The sequence below is a fragment of the Silurus meridionalis genome, chromosome 2 (genome assembly GCF_014805685.1).
Source record: "Silurus meridionalis isolate SWU-2019-XX chromosome 2, ASM1480568v1, whole genome shotgun sequence".
NCBI lineage: Eukaryota > Metazoa > Chordata > Actinopteri > Siluriformes > Siluridae > Silurus > Silurus meridionalis.
The window spans coordinates 21,961,132-21,985,392 of NC_060885.1; the positions used below are offsets into that span (position 1 = coordinate 21,961,132).

Below are 24,261 nucleotides of genomic sequence, written 5' to 3' on the forward strand. Positions count from 1 at the left end.
AATGACGAGACAAAAATGTGAACTTTTTGGAAGGTGTGTGTCCCATTACGTCTGGCATAAAGATAACACCGCATTTCAGAAAAAGAACATCATACTAACAGTAAAATATGGTGGTGGTCATTTTATGATGTTAAAATGTATGCTTTTGCTTGAGATAACGTATGCAGGCAGTGCAGCTGTGGCTGCAGTGAAAGGAGATTTGTTGAATTATAAATCATTTGCATACTTCGGGACCATCCTTTAGCTTTTCCGTGGTCTCTTAGACTGATATGTGCTTTAGCCAATCAGCAACGAGCAAATTATGTTCTGTAAGGAGTAAAAATGTGCTTTTTACAGAAGAACCTCACTAGTTTACTATGTTTGTTCAGCTCCACTTTCAAAGCCTTTTCTCTTCTCTATTAATTAGTCCCTCGTGTCCTCTCAGCTCGAATAATCATTCCCGTTTTTACATTTCTCTGGAATGGGTCTCAGTTCCTGTCATTAGGATCGCTAGATGAAAGACCTACTTAGCTGAAGATCTATCCAAGGAATAAGAGCGCTGCAGTTTAGGTGCATTAGCAACCACCTACATGCATATTTCTCAATTGGTAACGATGCTGTATTATGTTCTTGGTACTGCATATGCCGCATATGTTATAAGACAGGAGACAGTGGAGGGTCCCGTCAGTCTGTGAATCAGTTTGTGATTCTGTTTCACCTGCTCTTACTGTAATTAAAAAAAAAGCTGTAAGTGCTGCACTGCTGTTTTAGCACATAACGTGTGCTAAACCTTTTGTGTGTGTGTGCCTGTCTGTGCACTCTCGTCAGCTTAGGTTGCATGCTGCTCTGTCTCTTTGGCTTTTTTGTTAAGAGCTGCGTCACATTGAAGCAGGCCTGCAGCAGAAGAGAAAGGCTGAATAGGGAGGCCACCTTCCCTCCAGCTCACTGCCTTAAAGTGACCTTTCCTATTGAACACTTTCACTCTCATTGACGTTAACAGCATGGGAAAGAGCATGATGTAGTACTGACTTCCCTGATTTTAACGCTAAAGTGATATGATCCCAGCTGGATTGTCCTAATTGCCTAGGTTTATGTTACAGTACTAACAGCTGGTCTGATATTTCGGAACGTTGAGTATATAGAATGAAAAGCAGGAATGCATTAACCAGGGGGAAGCAATTTATTAGAGTTACATTTAATGATTTGTGCTTTTGCCTCATTATGTGGACAAATAAATACAAATGAATAAATATGTGATAATATGGGTTTCAGTTCTATATTTGAGAAGCAATAGAAGAGTTTTAGCAATGGGAGATAAAGAAGTGTAAATATTATAAGCGTAATAATTTTTTATTGACTATGATATACCTAAGTAATTACTGTGCCTCCATAGAGTAGATTCACTAGACAACCTTACTAAAACTGTTCACAAAACTGATGTTATTCAAGTTGTCAAGTGGTTGTTTTTTTAATTGACACATGATCAGTGGTGATGAGGGCATATGTGCTCATAAGTGTTCTCTCAACTCTAAACCAAGCTTTGGAAATAAAAATTGTATTGTTATATTTGCGTATGGGTTCACGTTTCAATTCTTATATGTGTGAATGCTTATTAGGGATGATTTATTTGTACTTTCAGGTATGCTTTTATAAGAATGCGTAAGCATCTGTGTGATGGAGGGCTTTAGGACCCAGCCCTGGTTCTTTGACTGTCTCATAGAAAACACAGACACTAGCGCAGTAGCATTGCTCTCCACACACACACACATCAGCACCAGATACACACTATGCATCCATATGCACTGTTCATCCTAATAGACCAGACCTCTTAGACGGCTCGCATTCTCACACACACTCATTCAGATTTCAAGGCTTCATGTGCCAATCCTCTGCTCATCAGTGAGCATCAGTGCTGGCCTTCTACTGGATAAGGCTCATTTCTGCTGGACCTAGAGGAGACAGCAAGTTTGATCCAATCATGATACAGATGGAGAGAGAGGACAGAGTGGTGTGTGATGGAAAACAGGAGAAGTAGGGAGTGTGACAGAGGAAAACGGAAAGGTTGAGACCATATTGCTGTCTTGGGAAGGGCAGGGAGTCTTAAGCAACACTGGAGCGGCATGTCTCAAATGAAGAGGTACACTTACAATAGGGTGAGTGACAAGCAGGTAAATTAACAAGAATACTATTTCCTATTCACATTCACTGTGCACCATAGAAAGCACACAATGCTTTATGCTATGTCAAAAGATATGTGGATAGTGATGTCTCCATGTGGCTTTGTGATCAGGAGAAGCATGACATCATAATAGGTAATATAGCATGACCGGAAGTGTATTGAAATGACCCATGATGATGTCACTCAGTTATACTCTTTTTTTTTTTTTTTTTTAGCCTAGTGTTAAATGAGCTCTCATTGAATTCAGCATTCAGTTTGAATTTGTGTTTTTGTTTGTTTACCAGTCATATGTTTCATTTATAGCTTTCATCATAATTTTTTAACAGTGTACAAAAATATTTGAGATCATGCACATATTACATTTTGTAATACAAATATATATTGAGCAAATTCAGAATTTAAATCATGCATAATTTCTAAGTTTTTAATTGCATTTTCTTTCCCCCTTCAAAAAAATTTGTATTTTCCAAAGATTGCATGCAGACAATTGAATGTCATTTCACCAACTCAATATAACATAATAGATTTACAGAGGAATAAAGAATTGTAAGTGGATGATGAAAGGAATAGAATTGTGGGGGGTTGGTGGGAAACCGGTGGTGTGTGTGTGGGGGGATTGTACTAAGATTGTATTTCATTAGGGTTGTTGATTACAGTACATATTGTAGCTTTATAGGATAAAAGAGCACACACACACTTGCATTATGTTTATCTATGCCACAGAAGGGTAAATATTTTTGCTCCCAGTGTTGCCTGTTCCACACTGTATACCACTATTTTATCCCCTGATAGAGACACCTACAAACACATGCACAATGTTTACTTATATGAATCATGTATGAAACAGCACTGCGTTATACTGTGATTAATTATATAGAAGGTCCAGTAAAAGCAGCGTCTTGCTTAGCCATTAAAACAGTTCACACTTTCTCTCTCCTTTTAGTCATCTCCCATATTTGCTGAGTCACTATCATAACTCCTGGAGATTATAGTTTAAAAATCTTCCTGTCTCTGTAGAGGAACTGTTCTTAAGTTCTCAGTGCTATGACCTTTGCATGTTCTTATACGATTTTATAAAAGAAATGTCATTAACCTCGCTCTTGGTTTTATTGTTATATATGATCATATCCACTGATAAGCCAAAATAGCCATATTTTGTGTAGGCCCCCCCTTGTGTCATCAAACATCCCTCTAGCCGTCCATATAATGTAGAAATATGTGATTTACCAGGCCACTTTGTATTGCTTAATAAGCTAGTCCTGATGCTCACATGTCCTTTGTGGGAGCTTTGAATAGTGGACAGGGGTCAGCAGTTTGAGGCTATGCAGCTCCATATACAGCAAGCTGTACTGCATTGTGTGTTCTGAAACCTTTTCATCATAGCGATCTTTAACGTTTTTCAGCAATGGTATGCTGTAGTAGCTTTTCTGTAGGATCAAACCAGATGTGTTAGTCTTCACTTTCAATGTGCATCAGTGACCCTTGGGTGCCTTTTCGTTTCTTTCGAACATTTTTGCTCGGTAATAACCACTGCATACCCCACAAGACCTGCTGTTTTGGATATGCTCTGGCTCAGTCGACTAGCCATCACAATACAGCCTTTGTCAAAATTACTCAGATCCTTATGCCTGCCCATTTTTCCTGATTTCAACACATCAACTTGAGACCTGATTCTTCACTTGGTGCCATTGGATGGTGCAATTGAAAAGAGACAATCAGATTTATTCACTTTAAATGTTGAGGCTTATTGGTGTCTATTAGTATTTTTTCTGCTTGCGAATGCATAAATATCTATTGATTACAAGCTATAATATAGTGAGATTATAATTCAGGCATTGCACTATGAGACTTAAAACCTTGTAGGATAAACGTTGTATTTGATAATGTCTTTTTTGCTCTTGCTCTTGGCACAACAAAAAAAGATCACTTGACTGAACAGAAAATGTATATGGAGCATGTCTCTAAAGAACTGCATCCTTGTTAGTTGCAACGCTGTGCTATAAAATGAATGCAGATATTTTGGGCTACTTTCTAGAAGATGTGTGTAGGAGGAGTTGTAGGATTTGTTCTGTCTAAAAAAAACAACAACAAAGAGAACGTGTTACTAATGATTTTTACCTTTTACTAATCATTTTCAAATATAATCTAGCTTCACTCTGTCATACCTGTTATATATTAAATGCATTTTGGATTGCTTAAGTAATGTGATTGAGTTTATTTACAGATTCAGGCACCTCCTCCTATCCTGTCTTCAAATGCCTTCATTTGTCTCTCTTTTTCCGTCCTTGCCTGTCTCTTAGACCACTAGCAGTGGCAGCAACAGGATGAGTTCAGATGGAGGAGGACGTCCAGTAAAGGTGGGCTCTGTGGTGGAGGTCATTGGAAAGGGTCATCGTGGTACTGTGGCCTACATTGGCAATACACTATTTGCCTCTGGGAAGTGGGTGGGAGTCATCCTGGAGGAGGCCAGAGGCAAGAACGATGGCACTGTGCAAGGCAAGCGCTACTTCACCTGCCTTGAGAACCATGGGATATTTGTGCGGCAGTCACAGGTAAACACTTTGTTTATATTACTGATGTTTAACCATTGTGTGTTGTAAGAATGAGTTTTACATCGAAGAACTACGTTCCCTATCATCTTATTCTAATGTAGATCCAGTTGGTAGAGGATGGGGCAGATACAACATCGCCTGACACTCCTGAACCTGCCACATCTAAAGTGCTTAAGCGAGGTGAGCAATATGATGCAGTGGAAAAAATATAATGCTATCCAAATGAATATGGTACAGATAGCTTTTATTTCTGTGGTTCAAACAGCAAATTTTTATTAAGTGCCTTCAGACTTCTAAAGCATGGCCCTTTCACAACCAGGCCTTTGTAATGTAAAAAATAAAAATTTAAATAAAACCATTTTCTTTTACTGTTCTGTCTCCAGAAAGATGCAGCTCTACCTCTGCCATGTTAATCTATATTCTATGTTAGGACACGCCTCATTCTCATTAGTGTTGTGATAATTCATATTCATGTAGCAGCAGTGGTGCTGAAAGAACACACTTGAGAAACAATTAAACGAGGAGGAAATCAGTCTACATACACTATCAAATATTGGTCACAAATTCTTAGTCATTTTCTAAATCATAAAAGTGTAGCGCATCTACTAGTGATTATATATAAATAGTTTTTTTACAGATGCAAATATGTTTAAAAATGATGCATCGCGATACAAATGCTATCTTGTATCCAATGCACACTTTTTAAAAATCAAATCATTAACCTTATGCTGATGCGAATCTGTGAATCTTACCATGTCTAATGTACAGAGTTGGACTATAGATTTTTTTAGTTGTAATATATTTTATTTATATAATCTCCTCTTTTTTTTGTATTTTTCTTTGCCTTGACTACAGAGATTCTGGAAGCTCCGAAGTCTAATAAAGTGGTGAGTGCAGGTCTATATGTGAGTATGCTTTACAGTCCCATATGTCTGAGGTTTGAGTTTGAGTTTGAGTTCAAAAGAACATTATTGGTGTACTAACAAACAGACGACAACAGAGAAAACAATAGCGAAAGCAATAGCAGTTGATGATCATTGTGAGAGAATTAAAGAGAAATTTCAGAAAATAATCAGAAAACCAGATTGAGATTTTGCTCAGAAAACCAGAGATAAGTTTTGAAACCAAGATTCATTTCTACCAAAGTGTGAAGAAAGAAATAATCTGCTCATGATCCCAAACATACAGACTCAACCATGGTGGGCTTGCATGGTTGCTTCTGTAACAAGATTATCAATCTTTATTGATAATGTAATTTATGATGGTAACAAGGGAATGATTTTTGAACTGCCAGATTACAGAGAAATACATCTTCATGCAGCAAGACACCAACCCAAATCACAGTGTAAAACACAGCAATGGACTTAGTGAAATAGTGAAAGGTTTCAATCTGGCTAAGTCATCTACTGAAAAGGAGAATCTATTTAGAAAACGCTCAAATCTAACCATAATCTAACATTAATATATAGAGGATTATTAATATCTATTATTAATATCTCACAATTCTGCATTTTTTCCTTGAAATTGCCAGTTTATATCTCGTAATTCTGACTTTTTCCTCGCAATTTCGGGTTTATATATCACAGTTCTGAGGGACAAAAAAGGTCAGAATTGCAGGTTTGTGTCACAATTCTGAGTGGAAAAAAGTTAGAATTGTGAGTTAAAAAAATAAATCGCAATAACCTTTTATTATCATTTAGTGGCGGCAACGGGCTTCCATAGGCTCTAGTGTTTATGGGCTGCACAAAACAATGCACAATTTTACCTTTGTTAACCACCAGATGGGGCTATTGTTACATGTTCTGTGGCAATATTCATCATTTCGCATTAACGTGATATTCACTAAACAGGTTTAATTCTTTTGCCTTTACCTATCACTTTCACACTGCATACACACATTTATTTTGCATTTATAGACTTCTCAGAATGCAGGAACTCAATAGTAATTTCACAAATTCATGATGAAATTTACATATAATGATATAAGAACATATAATGCATACTTTTTATGCAATATTTAACTATACCTGCTAGCCAAGATTGTAAACCGAAATTGATCAGAAGAAATGAAGGAGGATGAGGAAGATTCCAGACTACAAAATGTAGATGGAGAGATATCATGTGAGAAAATATAGAAGAAAAAAGAGAGACAAATTGACCATGTCATTAGCCACCATTTGCATGTGCTTGTAACTGAACATGCTCAGGCCAATAATTAAATTAAATGAAGGGTCATTGTAATAGACTAGTTATAGTCTAATATAGTTGCATAATAGTCTTTATAAATATTCCAATGTTTGTATTTATTATAATGGTATGTATTTCCTGCCTTCCAAAATTCTTCTGTTCATTCAGTAATTCATTCACTTTTTTTTATTACCATGCAAAAAATAAATAAAATACAGACCACTAATGAATTTTCTACAACAGTGCGATCGACATACCCACTGTAACAGTTATCTTCTCAATTGATCAGCGCTGTGTAAAAATCATGGTCAATCATGTGAAATTCACATTGCATGTTTGGTTGTCATTTTATCAATTTTTTTTTTTTTTTTGTAGAGGAGGTTTATATCGTGCATTTTCACAAAATATACGTTTTATCGGTTTTGCAAAATGTGTACAGATATAAGATTTATGTTTTGAGAATTTGGGAGCAGTGACACTGTTTCTGAAACACTGTATGAAAGGAATTTATTAAAGGTATTGATAATTTACCCATCACATTCTGTACACTCAAATTCAGAAATGGTAGCACCCTTCAAGAGAGTTTACAAAACAATTAAAGCAAAATAAAGACATGAATTTTTCTGTAAATTCATTCTTTAAACTGCGTATAAAAGGAGGTTAATATCTGGCCACAAATGACCCCAAACATATATAGAAATCATGTCATCATATACATTACCATATATAAAAAAAAATTTATGGCCAATTATAAACCCTTTTAAAAACCCATCTTCTGAATTGAAGATTGAAACAAAAATCTACAAGTCAAAGACTATAAAACTGCTTAAATTTGTTAATCATTTCGGACATACAGTATTGGACATGCATTTGCTCATTCATCTGTGGTATCTAATTTATATTTTTCACAGTTGCTGTGGTTTTCAAATACAATTTATTTAATGAATAATACCAAGTTCATAAAAAAAGTTGTTGACAGTAACGAAGAAGATGTCATTTCTTTACTGTACTTTTTGTGTATCTGTACTATACTGCAGTATTTCTATTTGAGATATGACTTTATTTAGTACCTTTACTGTAACTTCACTACATTTCAAAGTTAAATATCAAACTTTTCCTCAACTACATTTAGCAAAATCAGTCGTTCTATTTTATTTATGAATGGATAAAAACTAAATTAGTCAAACACACAGCAATCCACCAATCAGGGTCGAGCGCACGCTCTGTTTTGAACTTGTTTTGATTGGCGCTTTGTGGAATCTACTTATCACCAACATACAGTTTAGCGTCAGTTCAACAGCAAGCAGAACATTTTGAGAGAAATAAATGGAAGATTCGAACTCGCCACAAGACCCGTGACATTATTTGTGTGATTTTTTTTTTTTTTAAGTAGTTGAAAAGAAGATTTTGGGCTTGTGATAATTTAAAACACTGACTCATTAATATCATTCTATTAATTGTTCTATTCTGTTGTTGTGCTGAGTGTAACAGAGTCTTTTTACATAAACTGAGTTGATAAATAAAGAGGCTTATGACAAAGATTATAATACGAATATTATACTTATAATAATTCATAGTACTTTGGATACTTAAGTACATTTGAAGGCAAATACTTTGTACTGGTACTCAAGTGAAAGTTTAAATGGAGCACTTTTACTTTTACTGGAGTAAAAGTGCATCTCTACTGTAACTCAAGTAAATGGTACATTATCCACCAATGGAAAAAAAAACAGACCTGTGAACACCTTGAGTTATGTTTGTTTTTGTTAGACATCATAGGTCAGCATTATACTCTTCAAACTGTAATTTTAGCGATGCTTTAACCAAACATTTAATAGAAACAACTTTGTAAAATGTGAAAGAAAAAAAAAATTATTAATTACTTATCCCTATATGTTTAACCTCAGCATATCACGGAATGAGTATATATATTTTATTATTTTCATATTTTCATGAAGGGTGTCAATAATTCTACAGTGGGCTGTATTCCATCTCCAATTTAACCAGTACACACATTCACATACTCTCTGTTGTGCTTTCCCTAACACTTTCCCTTATACTGAATAGAGAGCAAGGATCAGTGGGGTGTGTGTATATTTGTGTGTATATTCCACTTTTTTTAGCACTCTGATTGATTGACCTTTTCACCTCTAACGTTTTCCTCCTTCCTCTGAGCATGCAGCGAGGAGCCAAACCTAAAAAGGTGCTGCATGTTTCTCTAAACTCCCTTTCCGTAGACCACACCACACTCACACCACAACCGCTGCATGCCATCATACCCTGTTCTAAACACACCCCATGTCTGTCTTTGTTTGCTAATCTCGTACATTCTGGCTGAGAGAGTTTGCGATAAGCTGCTTATGGGTGTATAAGCATTCAGTGTATGTATGTGAAAACTCCTGTGTATGCAGAGAGGCAGAATGAGAATGGACTACAGTTCCATGAATGCCATATTACAGTAAGTTTGAATGGATCTCATGTGACAAAATGCAACATTCGCGATAGATACCGTGTGCAGTCTGTTGGCCTGGAATCACAACTACAGAGTCTTGATTGGCATTTTTGTATCACTATTCTGGCTCGAGTCTGTATACGTGTTTCAGCCCTACATGTACAGGTATTCCCCAACTTACGATGGAAATGCGTTACGATGACCCCTTCTCAACTTGAGTTGAGACGTGGCCTAGCCTACCCAGGAGTCTTAAAGAATGTTATCAGTATGGGGGAATATACTGAAATTTGTTAATAATTTAACAAATTGCAGTACATAATTTTGCAAAACAGCAATTTACAGTACCTTAATGTATAAACTTTACAGGTTCCCTGGTGGTATAATGGTTAGGATGCGGCGCTCTCACCGCTGCGGCCTGGGTTCGGTTCACGGTCAGGGAACTGACCCCAGCCATTAGGGTTGCACAAGCCAGTGCAATCTTAGTGCCGGTCCCAAGCCCGGATAAACGGGGAGGGTTGCGTTAGGAAGGGCATCCAGCGTAAAACATGTGCCAAATCAAACATGCAGATCATGAATACGGATGATCCGCTGTGGCGACCCCTAATGGGAGAAGCCGAAAGAACGTTTTTTTGTTTGATGTATAAACTTTACAGTATCTATGTATGTGGCAGCGGGTGCGTGGACGAGTGCCAGTTCGCGAGTGGAAGGCGGAGCCTGACAAAATGAGCGGTAAGAAGCACACCTGTAGCTGATAAAATGAATCAGTGCGCTCTGTTATAGTGTCCAGCGACTCCGATAAATAGAGAGAGACAAGAGCTAAAACTGGACTTTAAAACACCAGAAACAGAGGGAAAAAATACACGAGACAAATAAACTCTGTCGACCCCTGGAGAAAAATCATCATTGTAAGATTGACAAATTGGAAGTCAAACCATCGTAACTTGGGGACCACCTGCATATTAGACAGGAGTTCCTCGTTGCAAGCCAGATCAACTTAAAACATTAAAAAGAATACATTAAATGCTAAGTCCTCCACTTACATTTGCCCTTTTCTAGCTGATCATGTGTCATCTGAGTGCTCATGCTCTCTTAAGCAGCTTTATGACCATGCTCAGCCTGTACTCTGGTGCAGGCCGCAATCGGTCACTGCTGAATTATCAAGCTCTCAGAATCACATCTGCAATGCCTCTTCATATTAACATCAACATTTTGGTGTTATTTTAGACCAGAGGCTGCATGTGGGCTAGAACAGGCAACAGTATGTATTCGAGATATGGACATAACAGAACAAAGATAATGTCGTTTTTTGGGGTAATAAGTTCAGAGTTTAATATACAGTAGTATGCAACCAGTAAGCACCATAAAGCATTATTTTTAATACCTAATATAATCATTTTATAACATGTATATACAGTTTATACACACCTCTCATATATCTAAAAAAAAAATCATTGTTATTCAGACATAAATGGATGACCAGATATGGATTTTCAGTGATATTTGAGACACCACTGGCAGAGGTCATACTCTTATTGCAGCTCTCTGGGGCTTTCATTTATTTAGTTTCATGAGTGCATGATATTTGATTACCAATGTATCAGCAATTCAGGTTAAAGCAGTAACTAAAACTCTGCATCTCCTTTATATTTGCTATAGCAGTAAATTATTTTCATAAATTATTTACTCATGTCATACTGGTATACATATTACACATTTATGGAGGTCATAAACAAGTTATGCCACCAAACCTGATTCCATTCTCCATTATATACACTAGAGTACAGTTTGAATACAAAGTGCAAGAACTGGTTTCTCTTCTCCATGACATTGGATTTCCAATATGTTAAGACTTACTTTGAGGTTGATTGTTAAACAGAATGTCAAATTATATTTGTTAATGTATCATAGCATGTATAAAAATTATAGTCCTTTATATGCAGTGTTTAATTTAAGCAAAATATGGAGTGGATCTGTCATTCACACATATATCTCACAGAAACATTTTTAAAGTAACATTACAGAAAGATCAGTTGAAGAACGATCTTTCCCTTTATATAAGTGATATATAATATATTATATATAATATAATAGTGTTACATGTCTGTAATGCAAAATGTGGAACACTCTCAACTGGCTATCAAGCACATGGCCAGAACGCCTCAAAAAAGGAACAGAAAATGGCTGACAGTGCCTGAAGTACACAAGCTATTCAACAAACACAATCACTATGATCAAATGCACAGTGTATGAAGCAGAGTAGTATGTTATATAAAAGTCTGGTCTGAAAAACTGATTTCAGAATAAAGTGAACACACACACACACACACACACACACACACATACAAAACTTTTTAATTGCCAAGCAGACAAATAGCAAATAGAAACTGAATTCACAATTCACCACACCTCCTCTTATCTCAGCTTTTCCATCTAATTCTCACACCATCTTTCTGCACTCTGCAGAGCTGTAATCTGATCTATCGCTCGCTCTCTAAACTGTGTGCTCTTCTCTTCCCCTCTTTCACTCTCTGTGGAATCAATATTCGCAGAATGCTGCATCTGTGTGCACTCGGTGCTCTAAATTATTTCAAACACAGACATACAAGTAATGCTTTAGGATCTTAATTAAAAAATATATATATTCAAAATGGTGGCTTCTGTGTACACTACAAATGCACTGTCTATAATCTTGCACTATTGTTCTTGGGCTATAGTTTCACATACGTAATGTAATTAACCCATAGAGTGAAATGTTGCTAGGATACAGGCCAGACATCCATCAGTTCCCCTTTATATTCACACGCCCTTCTCTCCGTCTCTCCCTCTTTCTCTCTCTCTCTCTCTCTCTCTCTCTCTCTCTCTCTCTCTCTCTCTCTCTCTCTCTGTGTCTCTCTTTCTCTTCTCTTGTTCTTGTCAGAGGCTAACACTCAGGAGGGAGAGAGGGAGGGAGGGATGCTTGTGATGTAATGGCGAGGCAGCTGTAGGCACAAAAGAGCAACAGAGAGAGGGAAGGGAGGGGAGGAGAGAAGAGGAGAGGAGAGGAGAGGAGAGGAGAGGAGGAGGATGCTTGTGATGTAATGGCGAGGCAGCTGTAGGCACAAAAGAGCAACAGAGAGAGGGAAGGGAGGGGAGGAGAGAAGAGGAGAGGAGAGGAGAGGAGAGGAGAGGAGGAGACTAAGGGAGAGGCGAGGAAAAGAGAGAGAGCGAGCGAAAGATGGATGCTGAGGGAGAGAACGATGGCTGCCGTACAGAAAGATGACAGTGCTGTAATCATAGAGACGAGGCACCAATAGAGATGAGTCGCTGATTGCTGCTAAAAAAGCAAGGATACTACAGCAGAACGAGCCAAAATAGGATTTAGCCACTAAATACCTGCAGCATCGTTTGTGTGTGTGTGTGTGTGTGTGTGTGTGTGTAAGTGTGTGTGTCTGGACCCAGCTTGCCTGCTTCTGTGTGTTTGTGGCTTTGCTACAGGTTTGGCCTGCTTTCCTCGCTCAGACTCTTGGTTAATGTGACTGAAATCCTTTTCTGTCTTTCTACTCTGTTTTTGCCACTGCGTGTGTCTGTGTGTGTGTGTGTGATTGTGCGTGTGTGCACAATTGTGCGTGCGTTTGTGTGTGCTTGTCCTCTTCACTTGCCAATATGATGAGACAGACGCCTGTTCCTCGTAAGGTATGCAGCATTAATACCATGGTCATGTGCTTTCCTTTATTGTAATGCAGTGATTAAATTAGCAAGAGCAAAAAGGGCCGTGTGTGTGTGTGTGTGTGTGTGCATGCTAGGGGTTGGGGGGTGTGAGCAAATGAGTCAGTGCAGATCAAGAAGTTATATGAAGCAGTAAAACAGGCTTCACTTGTGAATGGTTGTGTTTGGGTTGAGTCACATAATTACTATTAATATAAAACTAACGATTCGGTTGATCATATAAATGCAAATAATGTTTTGTTTGTAACTTTTTAAATCACAATGATAAATAATGTTTGCTTGCTAGGAGCTAAAATAATTGAATACACATGATTATTCATAATTAAATATAACGTATTATTAACCTTTATTCTGTGTGTGTGTGTGTGTGTGTGTGTGTGTGTGTGTGTGTGTGTGTGTGTGTGTGTAGTTACGTACAGAGGAGTTTTGTGTGTTTAGTAACTGTGGTGTCTTCAGCTTAACAGTGATGTTCTGAAAAGGCGTGTGTGTGTGTGTGAGATGTTTTGACCTTGGTGGTACCAGTCAGCTGTGTTTCCTAATTAGAGAATAAATTAGTTTAAAGAAAATGCACACATACATGCACAACCTGCTTGTCTTATTCAGTAATCCTGAAACGTGTATATTCTCTTAAATTCTCTAACTGCTCAGTCATGATGTATGTATTTTCTGATGTGTGTGTGTGTGTGTGTGTGTGTGTGTGTATGCACTTGCTTCTCAGACTACGGCCAGAAGGCCAAAGGTGAGTTTAAATTTGCAACAAGATTTAAAACTAATCCAGATGTGTGACTTTAACGTATTATGAACAAGCCAGGAAGTGTGATTTTTCTCACCTGTAATTGGTCCCTTCTGAGATGAGGAAACCTTCATGTTGATGTGTGTGATGTGTGTTACTTTACACTCGGATTTTTTATTTAAATGAAAGGTGAAAATTTATAACTTATTCGATTTTTTTATACCAGATGCTGAAATTCATTTCTGTTTTATTAATCTACATTAAGCTTCGGTGTTTAGCTGGTATATTCTTTGAAACAGGTTAATGCTCCATATTTATTTCGATGTGGACTGCATTTTTCATTCTTTTTAATAAATGTGAGCCATCATTCTTTTTGACATAAAAGTAAGACTGTGATGTTCACATAACTGACATATACTCTTACATAGTGATGGCACCATATGATAGTCGGCTGTAATTTGTGTGTACGTGTGTGTCAGGCACGGGCAGGTGTTGGAGTAAAGGTGGGTTCTGGCTCAGCTTCAGCAGGAGAGATGAGCAGCAGTGAACCCAGCACACCTGCTCAAACCCCACTGGCTGCTCCAGTTATCCCCTCCCCTGTTGGGACGCTCCCTTCTCCTGGACTTCCACCCATCCCAGCCCCGAGTAAGGTGGGATATGACATTCTGGTTTCTTTATAGGAATTATACATCATTTCTTCCATATTGTCTAATATCAAGCACCAGAGTCCAATAAGTTTTTTTTTATTATTTACATTTCTACACTGAGAATGTATTTTTTTATATTTGTCTGTTGTTTCTGTTTGCAGTTTAGTTTTAAAGCAATAATGGGTTTATATTAAATTTGATGTGGTTATTTTCATGGTGACATTCTGTTCGATCCCCAGTCAGGGAACCAACCCCAGCCATTAGGGTTGCACAAGCCAGTGCACTCTTACTGCCGGTCCCAAGCCCGGATAAATGGGGAGGGTTGCGTTAGGAAGGGCATCCAGCATAAAAACATGTGCCAAATCAAACATACGTATGATCCACTGTGGTGACCCCTAATGGGAGAAGCCGAAAGAAAGTTTTATTTTCATGGTGACATTTTGTTTGAATTGCGTGTGTTTGTCGTGGGTGCGTCAACAGTGGGTCGGTGTAATACTGATATGTTGTATATAATGTGGCCTAATGTTCCTCTCTTGATTATTTGACTACTATTAAATTGTGTTTAAGCCATCCAAAAATAAGCTTATAATATATGTAAATAGAATGAAGATTAAAAATGATATACAGTGGTGTGATTTCTTTATTTTTTGCATGTTTGTCACACTTTAATTTTTCAGATCATCAAAATAATTAAAATATTAGTGAAAGATAACACAAGTGAACACAACATGCAGTTTTTAAATGAAGGTTTTTATTATTGGGCGAAAAATTAAATCCAAAACTACATGGCCCTGTGTGAAAAAGTGTTTGCCCCCCTGTTAAAACTGTGGTTTATCACACCCGAGTTAAATTTCTCCAGCCACACCCAGGCCTGATTACTGCCACACCTGTTCACAATCAAGAAATCTCTTAAATAGAACCTGCCTGACAAAGTGAAGTAGACCAAAAGATCCTCAAAAGATAGACATCATGCTGAGATCCAAAGAAATTCATAAACAAATTGGAAAGAAAGTAATTAAGATCTATCAGTCTGGAACAGGTTATAAAGTCATTTCTAAAGTTTTGGGACTCCAGCGAACCACAGTGAGAGCCATTATTCACAAATAGCAAAAGCATGGAACAGTGGAGAACCTTCCCAGGAGTGACTGGCTGACCAAAATTACCCCAAGAGCACATCGATGACTCGTCCAAGAGGTCACAAAAGACCCCAAAATAACATCCAAAGAACTGCGGCCTCACTTGCCTGAGTTAAAGTCAGAGTTCATGACTCCACCATTAGAAAGAGACGGGGCAAAAATGGTCTGCATGGCAGAGTTCCAAGATAAAAACTGCTGCTGAGCAAAATGAACATAAAGGCTCGTCTTGACGTTCCCCAAGACTTTTTGGCAAAATACCCTGTGGACTAACGAGACAAAAGTTTAACTTTTTGGAAGATGTGTGTCCCATTACGTTTGGCATGAAAGTAACAACGCATTTCAGAACAACAACATCATACCAACAGTAAAATATGGTGGTGGTAGTGTAATGGTCTGGGGCTGTTTTGCTGGACATGGAAGACTGTGCTGTGATTAATGGAACCATAAATTCTGCTGTTTACCAAAAAAAACCTGAAGGAGAGTGTCTGGCCATCTGTTTGTCACCTCAAGCTGAAGCGAACTAGGGTTCTGCGGCAGGACAATGATCCAAAACACACCAGCAAGTCCACCTCTGAATGGCTAAAGAAAAAATAAATGAAGACTTTGGAGTGGCCTAGTCACTGGATTTTGTTTTTGCACAATAATAAAAACCTTCATTAAAAAACTGCATGTCGTGTTCACTTGTGTTCTCTTTTACTAATATTTAAATTAGTTTGATGATCTGAAACATTACAGTGTGACAAACATGCAAAGAAATAAGAAATTATGACAAAGGCAAACACTTTTTCACACCATTGTATAATGTAATAAACAATTTTATCCAAGTTTATCCAACACTATATTCATTCGACTATTTCAGCAAGATAAGCAAGTTAAATTTATTTAGTATTTAACGTTGTACAACCTGCACAGATAGGCTAGCTATATAGCCCAACATATAATACAGTGCTAACTAGCATGTGGGAAATGGTACCAGGGAATTGTAAAAAGTTTTGTGCAATTTTTGTTGCACATGTGCACTTTGTGTCGTTAGTTTAGATTAATGTGTATTTCTGTGTCCTGGGGAAACATTGTTACATTTCACTGTGTACTGCACTGTACAGTATATGGTTGAAATGACAATTAAGCCTACTTGACTTGACTTGACTTGAACAGTTAAATATATATGTGTTGTGTGTGTGTGTGTGTGTGTGTGTGTGTGTGTGTGTGTAATCAGGAGGAGGAGGCTCTCCGGGTGCAGGTGAAAGATCTAGAAGAGAAGCTGGAGACCCTGCGGATGAAGCGGGCGGAGGATAAGGCCAAGCTAAAGGAGCTGGAGAAGCACAAGATCCAGCTGGAGCAGCTACAGGAGTGGAAGAGCAAGATGCAGGAGCAGCAAAATGAACTGCAGAAACAACTCAAAGAGGCCAGAAAGGTACATTTTGTGTGAGAACATTAATTTCCCTTTATCTCTGTAAAAAATGAAAAAGTAATAGGTGAATACTGCTTGAAAAATATTTGACAACATGCCTGTGGCACCACGCTAAGATGGTAAAGCAACTCCTTAAAGATTAACGAGGCTGATGGTTGAGGAGAAGCATTATAGCACGCAAACACAGATTTTATTCCCTAATGTCTTTTTCACGATAGGAAGCAAAAGAGGCTTTGGAAGCGAAGGAACATTACATGGAAGAGATGGCAGACACTGCAGACGCTATCGAGATGGCAACCTTAGATAAAGAGATGGCAGAAGAGAGGGCAGAGTCTTTGCAGCAGGAGGTTGACGCACTCAAAGAGAAGGTGGAGGAACTGACCATGGACCTGGAGATCCTCAAACATGAGATAGAAGAGAAAGGTACATATAAATACCTTACAAACACATACTTCATTTTACTTTTTGACACACACATCACTCGTAGAAACTAATTTATTTACAATGGTTAATGGTTTGCAGGCTCTGATGGTGCAGCATCAAGCTATCACGTAAAACAACTTGAAGAACAAAATGCCCGCCTGAAGGAGGCTTTGGTCAGGTGCGTGTAATCCAATTATAAGGTCTGTTGTGGCAGCTGTGTAAGTCCAGGTGTTCATCTGTTCGCGTGTGTGTGTGTGTGTGTGTGTGTGTGTGTGTGTGTGTGTCAGGATGCGTGACCTGTCTGCCTCTGAGAAACAGGAGCACTCAAAACTTCAGAAGCAGGCGGAAAAAAAGAACTTTGAGTTGGAGGCAATGATGATGCAGAAGGAGAAAATACAAGAGGAAATGAAGGTGGCAGAGAAGACTATAGATGAGCTCAAAGAACAGGTGCTTTGAGCCTCCCACACCTTCACCTAGAGAAATGGGAAACACATTAGAAGTGTGTGAATAACTGCCACTAATGGAACTTTTTCTTTTTTTTCCACTTTGTTTTATTTTAAACATTAATTTCAGTATAATCATATAGCTTAATTTTCTCGTGATCTCGACCTTAACATTGTTTCCTTGAGATCAGTGCATAATTTTTCTGTGTATTCGGAATAAGAGCACGTTCTAGAGGCAGCTTCATGGATAATAACCATAACTATTTGTGGTAGCGGACACATGGTGTCAAGGTCACAAGAAAATTAAGTAGCGATCAAGACAAAACAACTCATTTTGTAGGGATCATGAGAAAACAAAAAACAAAAAATATTATAATGCATTCATATTCCTTTTTTGTAATATCTGGACATACTCAGTAAAAAATACTGCAATTTGCTCTCTAGAGGTATGTCTCCTAAAAAAGTTTTTGTATTTTCAGTATTCTTGAATATGTAAATATTCCCGGAATATTTGGTAATGGTTAACTTTATTACATCCAAATTTTCCCCAACATTTTGGAGAGTTGTTACTGTATTTGTGTTTGTACTGGGGTTTTAAAATATCTAATAATGTTTTTCCAACAGTATTCTTTCCAATTTAATACATTTAAATCTAGATGATTTCTGATAAAATTTCCATATACGACGTGGTATCAAAAGGTTTCGAGGCTATCTCTGTTTGAGAAGAGCTCTGTGACAGGGTGTGCGCATGGTCAGAACAGCAGATGTGGTTACTGCCATGGTCAAAATAGCACCAGTTGCAAAGCCAGATGATGTATTTCAGCATTATGAAGGTCGGTGCTCCCCGTGACTGTGCGTGAAGCCTTGTGCTGTCATCTTCTGGTGTTTTACAAAACTAGTCCTAAAATCTTTTGATACCGCCTCATAGTTGACCACTCTTCTAATTAACTTTTTCAAATCATGTGAAGCACATGATTTAATGGAACTGAATGAGATGGAAAAATTATTAAAGTTAACAATGCACAATTTACTCGATCATTAGGTTTTTTAATATGTAAGACATGTGTTTACGCTGTAGGTGGATGCAGCTCTTGGAGCTGAAGAGATGGTGGTGACTCTCACTGAGCGTAACCTGGATCTGGAAGAGAGAGTGCGAGAGCTCAGAGAGGCTGTAACTGACCTGGTGAGTCAACACATTGTACTGGCAGAAGGAAGGAAATTATATTCTTATATACTTTAGCAGTCCATTAAACAAAAAATGTGCTATTGACCAAAACAAAAAGTCTTTCTTTGTACCTCACCTGCTAACACGTGTTTGTGAGAGTTTAATATCTTTCATATATATATATATATAAGATCCCAGAATTCAGCTTGCTAACTAACAAATTGTCCAATTAATGGAATGTCTAAATGTGCATGTATTTTATTGTAGGAAGCCATTAATGAGATGAATGACGAGCTGCAGGAGAACGCCAGAGAGACGGAGCTGGAACTGAGGGAGCAGCTGGATCTGAGTGCGGCCAGCGTGCGGGAGGCGGAGAAACGTGTGGAAGCAGCACAAGAGACTATGGCGGATTACCAACACACCATCCAGAAATACAGAGAGCTGACCGCACACCTTCAGGTGCTGCAGCCTCCTCACACTCATCTTTAGTAAAAAATGAATTCTGAACTTGAAGCAATTGAAGAAACATTAGAGGAAGAGATAAGATGCTGATTTGAAAGTGTCTGTATGTAGGAAGTGAACAGAGAGCTAATGAGCCAACAGGAGGCCAACTCTGAGCTGCAGCAGCAACCTGCCGAGATCTTCGACTTCAAGATCAAGTTTGCAGAAACCAAGGCATACGCAAAGGTTCATACCTAAGACATGCACACACATGACACACTCAAAAATGTTTTTGATGTTTGTCTGTGTTGGTGGGTACATGTGTATATGTGTGTGTTTTATCCCAGGCCATTGAAATGGAGTTGCGTAAGATGGAAGTGACTCAGGCGAACAGACAGGTGGCTCTGCTCACTACCTTTATGCCCGAGTCCTTCCTGAGACATGGAGGAGACCATGACTGCATCCTCGTCTTGCTACTCATTCCCAGACTCGTCTGCAAGGTACTCTCTGAGTGAGTGTACACTAGTGTGTGTGTGTGTGTGTGTGTGTGTGTGTGTGTGTGTGTGTGTGTGTTTGTATGTATAGACTGAATGCTTTTATGATTTATTAGGGTTAGGGTTTGTGTGTTTGTGTGTAAAGAGTACCTGAAAATCATATTTGAGTAGAAGTATAGATGTATTACTGCAAAACGTACTTAAGTCACCAATTCCAATATGACTTGAGTAAAAGTCTTAGTGTAGCTAATTTGAACAGTACTTGAGTATTTGACTCAGTATTTGACTAGTCCTCAACACCAAGACACGTTAGTGAAAAGTCACTATAATTAAGCAAAGATCAAACAAGTCGTTCAAAAAAAAAAGTAGTAAAGCAATCTTTAAAAAAGGGATCTTTACTTAACAAATAAAATGACTGTATCATGTAAAAAATTTTAAGAACCATTAGTATTTGGAGATAAATAAAATAAATGTAAATCATTTTGGATAAAAATAATATTCAGGCCTGACTGATTTGATGCACCTCTCAGTCTCAGAGAGAGACAATATTTTTTATTCAACTTCAACAAAAGCTGTTTCTCAAAGTGTCTGGACTATATTCGAGCTCTTTTTGGACTGAAAATGAGGCCAGTGGTGCTAAAAAGACGCTCATAGGCAGCAGACGTGAGCAGGGGAGTTTTGAGCCTTAAAGACATCTTCAACAGAGGTGCACAATGTAATCGGTAACGCTCATTGTTAATTGAAATATAGTGGAGTTAAAAGTACATCTATTGAATCCTAAATGTAGTTGAGTAGAGAATAAAAGTTACTTTTTGATACTCAGTAAAACTAAAAAGTAGCCAACAACTGAATGTAATATGTACAGTAACAAAGTACATTAAATACTTTACACATTGGTTTATCATTTGATTATTGACATGAAGGTCTAGATTCCTATGAAGAGCTTGCTAAATAATAAAGTGGATATAGTTTTCTATTATTATTATTCAGCTATTGAAGTTATAATTGACTGGTCACTTTAATGGAACATGTCTTCATATTTGTGTCTCGCTTTGTATCCTTTAGAAGTGAATTTTAGAACAAATATGCCGTATTGAATCCAACTGCTGTATTATCTACAGAAAAGTGTGTGCTGCTGGTTATATAAGTGCTGGGCATGTTTAATTTTTACACTGGAAGTGGTCTCTGATCCTCTGTATTAATGTGCTCTGTGTGTGTTGGTGTGTGTTACAGGCAGAGCTAATCAGCAAACAAGCACAGGAGAAGTTTGATCTGACAGAGAACAGCTCTCAGAGACCGGGGATGAGAGGGGCAGTGGGAGAGCAGCTCAGCTTTGCTGCTGGACTTGTTTATTCTCTGAGTCTGCTGCAGGCAACGCTGCACAAATATGAATAGTGTGTACACATAATCCAACTATCCTATTAAATCCATTGTTTTGCTTGTGCTAAATGTTTTTTTTTCCCCCTATAGTGCTCTTAATCAGTGTAACGTGGAGGTTTATAAGCGAGTGGGTTCCCTTTACTCTGAGATGAGTGTGCATGAGCGTTCTTTAGACTTTCTCATCGATTTGCTGCACAAGGATCAACTGGATGAAACTGTGAATGTGGAGCCACTTACTAAGGCCATTAAATATTATCAGGTATTTTTCCCTTTCATGCATGCACAAAGATATATATACACTGTATATACATGCAGTATATAGATTTACCATATCATAGACACTCAGCATGGCACAAGAGCATATATATATCATAAAACACATTATGTTCTGTTCTGTGTCTGCAGCATCTTTATAGCATTCATCTAGCCAATCAGGCGGAGAACTGCACCATGCAGCTGGCTGACCATATAAAAGTAAGACATTATTTCCAAATCAATCTAAAAGCTTTTCTCCACTGAACAGTGCTACTCGCCAAGTTTGCACTGCCAAGTGTGTGTGTGTGTCTGTGTGTGTCTGTGTGTGTGTGTGTGTGTGTGTGTGTGTGTGTGTTGGTGCCACCAACCAACTCATATTTAAACTTAAGCATTTTCTGGGACCGAATGTTAAAAGTTTTTGTACAATATTCATGAGGTTCCTAGGGCAAGAAGTTCTCTTAAAGGAGAAAATTTTGACAATTACACATATCAAAGGAGTGAATGAATGAAGGATGAAAGGAATAGGAAAGGATGAAAGGAATAGGAATAGGAAAGGATATAAGACATTTGTTTAAGAAATATTGTAAGTAAAACAATTAGGTGGAAGACATCTTTAGAAAATTAAATATTAAATGTAAAACAGAAACATTTACATGCACATCTTTATTACACAAAAGGGCTCACCGAATATAAACTATTGAATTAAAATTTTCCATTTATGAGATTTTATTTAATTTATTTTATTTTATTATACAAGTGTATGTTTATTGCATTTATTTCATTTATTAAATTGTATTTTTATAAAATATTATTTTATATATTATTTAACCAAACAGGCATTTGATTTACAATTGTTTAAAAAAAATTTAACTGTTCAAATGTTCATCACAAAAAAAAAAAATACAAGCAATTTTATGTTTTGCATTTCTCCCCCAACTGTATAAAAATTTTACCGAACCGTGACTTAAAAATCGAGGTGTGTACTGGAACGAGAATTTTGTGTACAGTTTCAACACCGATATTTTTACATACAGTATGACATTACAGGTACAATTATCAGACTTTTTATTTAAACAAACATACATGATTTATTGTCAAGTCCACTTGCTGTAGCTTTATTGGGTTGTTAAGAAAATATGAATTGTTTTTTTACATGTTGTGCATGAATATTGCTTAGAATACACTTTGATATTAAAAACAGTTAATATATTATGTCATTGACTACAAAATCCATAAGCCGGAGGACTAGAAAACATATTTAGTAACACATCCCTGAATCTCTGCAGTTCACTCAGAGTGCTCTGGACTGCATGGCGGTGGAAGTGGGTCGTCTGCGTGCCTTTCTGCAGGCAGGAGAGGAAGCAACTCCGTTTTGTGCTTTGCTTAAAGATCTGGACACTTCTTGTAGCGACATTCGCCAGTTCTGCAAGAAGATTCGCCGCCGCATGCCGGGCACCGATGCGCCAGGCATTCCTGCTGCACTCAACTTTGGGCCTCAGGTCCACATACTCAATACTAACAGATTTTTTTGCTAGCACTCATTCACAGTTAAAAATCTCTTATGTATGACTGTTCACCTCAGATAAAACTTGCATACAATGCATGCATTTAATCCATATTCATGTATAAAGTGGACAGACATGGCTTTATGTAGTGTGTGTGTGTTTACAGGTAAGTGAAACGCTGGCTGAAAGCAGGAGGCAGTTGGCCTGGCTGAATGCTGTGCTGCAGGAGGTGGCTGCAGCAGGAGCTCAGCTTATTGCGCCACTCGGTGAACATGAGGGGCTGCCAACGCTTAAACTGGAGGACATGGCCTTCAAAGCAGCTGAACAGGTCAGTGCATGTGTATGTCTCTGTGTGTCTGTGTGTAGCATAGATAAGTGAGTGAGAGAGAGAGTTAGTGTGAATATAGTTTTAACGTTGAAGTTTGTTTCACATTTTGTTTTAGTAGTTTTGTTTCATTCTTATTTTCAGCCAGATTTTAGATATTTGAATACATTATATTTTGTAATATCAGTAGGCACCCACTAAACATGTTGCCCAAAAAAAGGAAATTCATTCGTAACTACACTATATTGACAAGTTTGTGGACACCTGGTCATAAGTATGGTATGTGCTTTTTGAGCAGTGCATTTCACATTTAGTCCCAATTTGTTTTTATATTTCCCTCCACTCTTCTGGGAAGATGTTCTACTAGATTCCCCCTTCAGCATGTCAGGTGCTTTCTCTGCCGCTTTCTCTGAAGCTTCCGGCTTCAATCGCGCACATCTGGTGCTCGTTTAGCATCATCACCAGCTCCTATTTAAACGTCCACGCTCTCACTGTCCGTTATTGTTGGTATATGTTGGTTCACGGCGGTCGTTGTTATCGCTCATGCGTATATATATTTGGCTGTCAAAATTAAAATGATTTTAAACGGCACGAAACTTTTTCCTTTCTTTACTTAGATATAAAATAAATAAATTCTCCAGATAAACTTTAGTTTTATTTCTGAGTCTCAAATCAACCATAATCCGCCATGATTCTCACAATTTACCCTCTGGGTGGCGTTTTGTGGGTTTTTCCCTCATAATGGCGACACAAACTTAAATTGTTGTCTTTATTGATTGTACAGATAAAAACAATACATCATTTAAATCTGTAAAATCTCTATAATTTTATAAATATAAAAGCTTCCTG

General features: G+C 37.8%; 1 protein-coding gene across 7 annotated transcripts in view; it reads left to right on the forward strand.

The window, feature by feature from the left end:
• dctn1b (dynactin 1b) overlaps positions 1–24,261 on the forward strand; it is a 37,643-nt gene that overhangs the window by 1,162 nt on the left and 12,220 nt on the right. For 2 of the 7 annotated variants that reach the window (XM_046867756.1, XM_046867762.1), the window contains exons 1-21: positions 1,723–2,147; positions 4,459–4,710; positions 4,812–4,890; positions 5,566–5,615; positions 9,080–9,100; positions 13,004–13,021; positions 13,773–13,793; positions 14,267–14,437; positions 16,787–16,984; positions 17,200–17,404; positions 17,504–17,582; positions 17,692–17,851; positions 18,926–19,030; positions 19,280–19,471; positions 19,586–19,699; positions 19,801–19,953; positions 21,181–21,341; positions 21,418–21,586; positions 21,733–21,801; positions 22,869–23,081; positions 23,254–23,415. In XM_046867756.1, the coding sequence (XP_046723712.1) occupies positions 2,100–2,147; positions 4,459–4,710; positions 4,812–4,890; positions 5,566–5,615; positions 9,080–9,100; positions 13,004–13,021; positions 13,773–13,793; positions 14,267–14,437; positions 16,787–16,984; positions 17,200–17,404; positions 17,504–17,582; positions 17,692–17,851; positions 18,926–19,030; positions 19,280–19,471; positions 19,586–19,699; positions 19,801–19,953; positions 21,181–21,341; positions 21,418–21,586; positions 21,733–21,801; positions 22,869–23,081; positions 23,254–23,415 (2,640 nt within the window). In that variant the 5' untranslated portion in view covers positions 1,723–2,099. Of the gene's footprint in view, positions 1–1,722; positions 2,148–4,458; positions 4,711–4,811; positions 4,891–5,565; positions 5,616–9,079; positions 9,101–13,003; positions 13,022–13,772; positions 13,794–14,266; positions 14,438–16,786; positions 16,985–17,199; positions 17,405–17,503; positions 17,583–17,691; positions 17,852–18,925; positions 19,031–19,279; positions 19,472–19,585; positions 19,700–19,800; positions 19,954–21,180; positions 21,342–21,417; positions 21,587–21,732; positions 21,802–22,868; positions 23,082–23,253; positions 23,416–24,261 lie in introns of those variants that run through there. The other 5 variants (XM_046867778.1, XM_046867772.1, XM_046867787.1 and 2 more) reach the window with 5 other exon arrangements.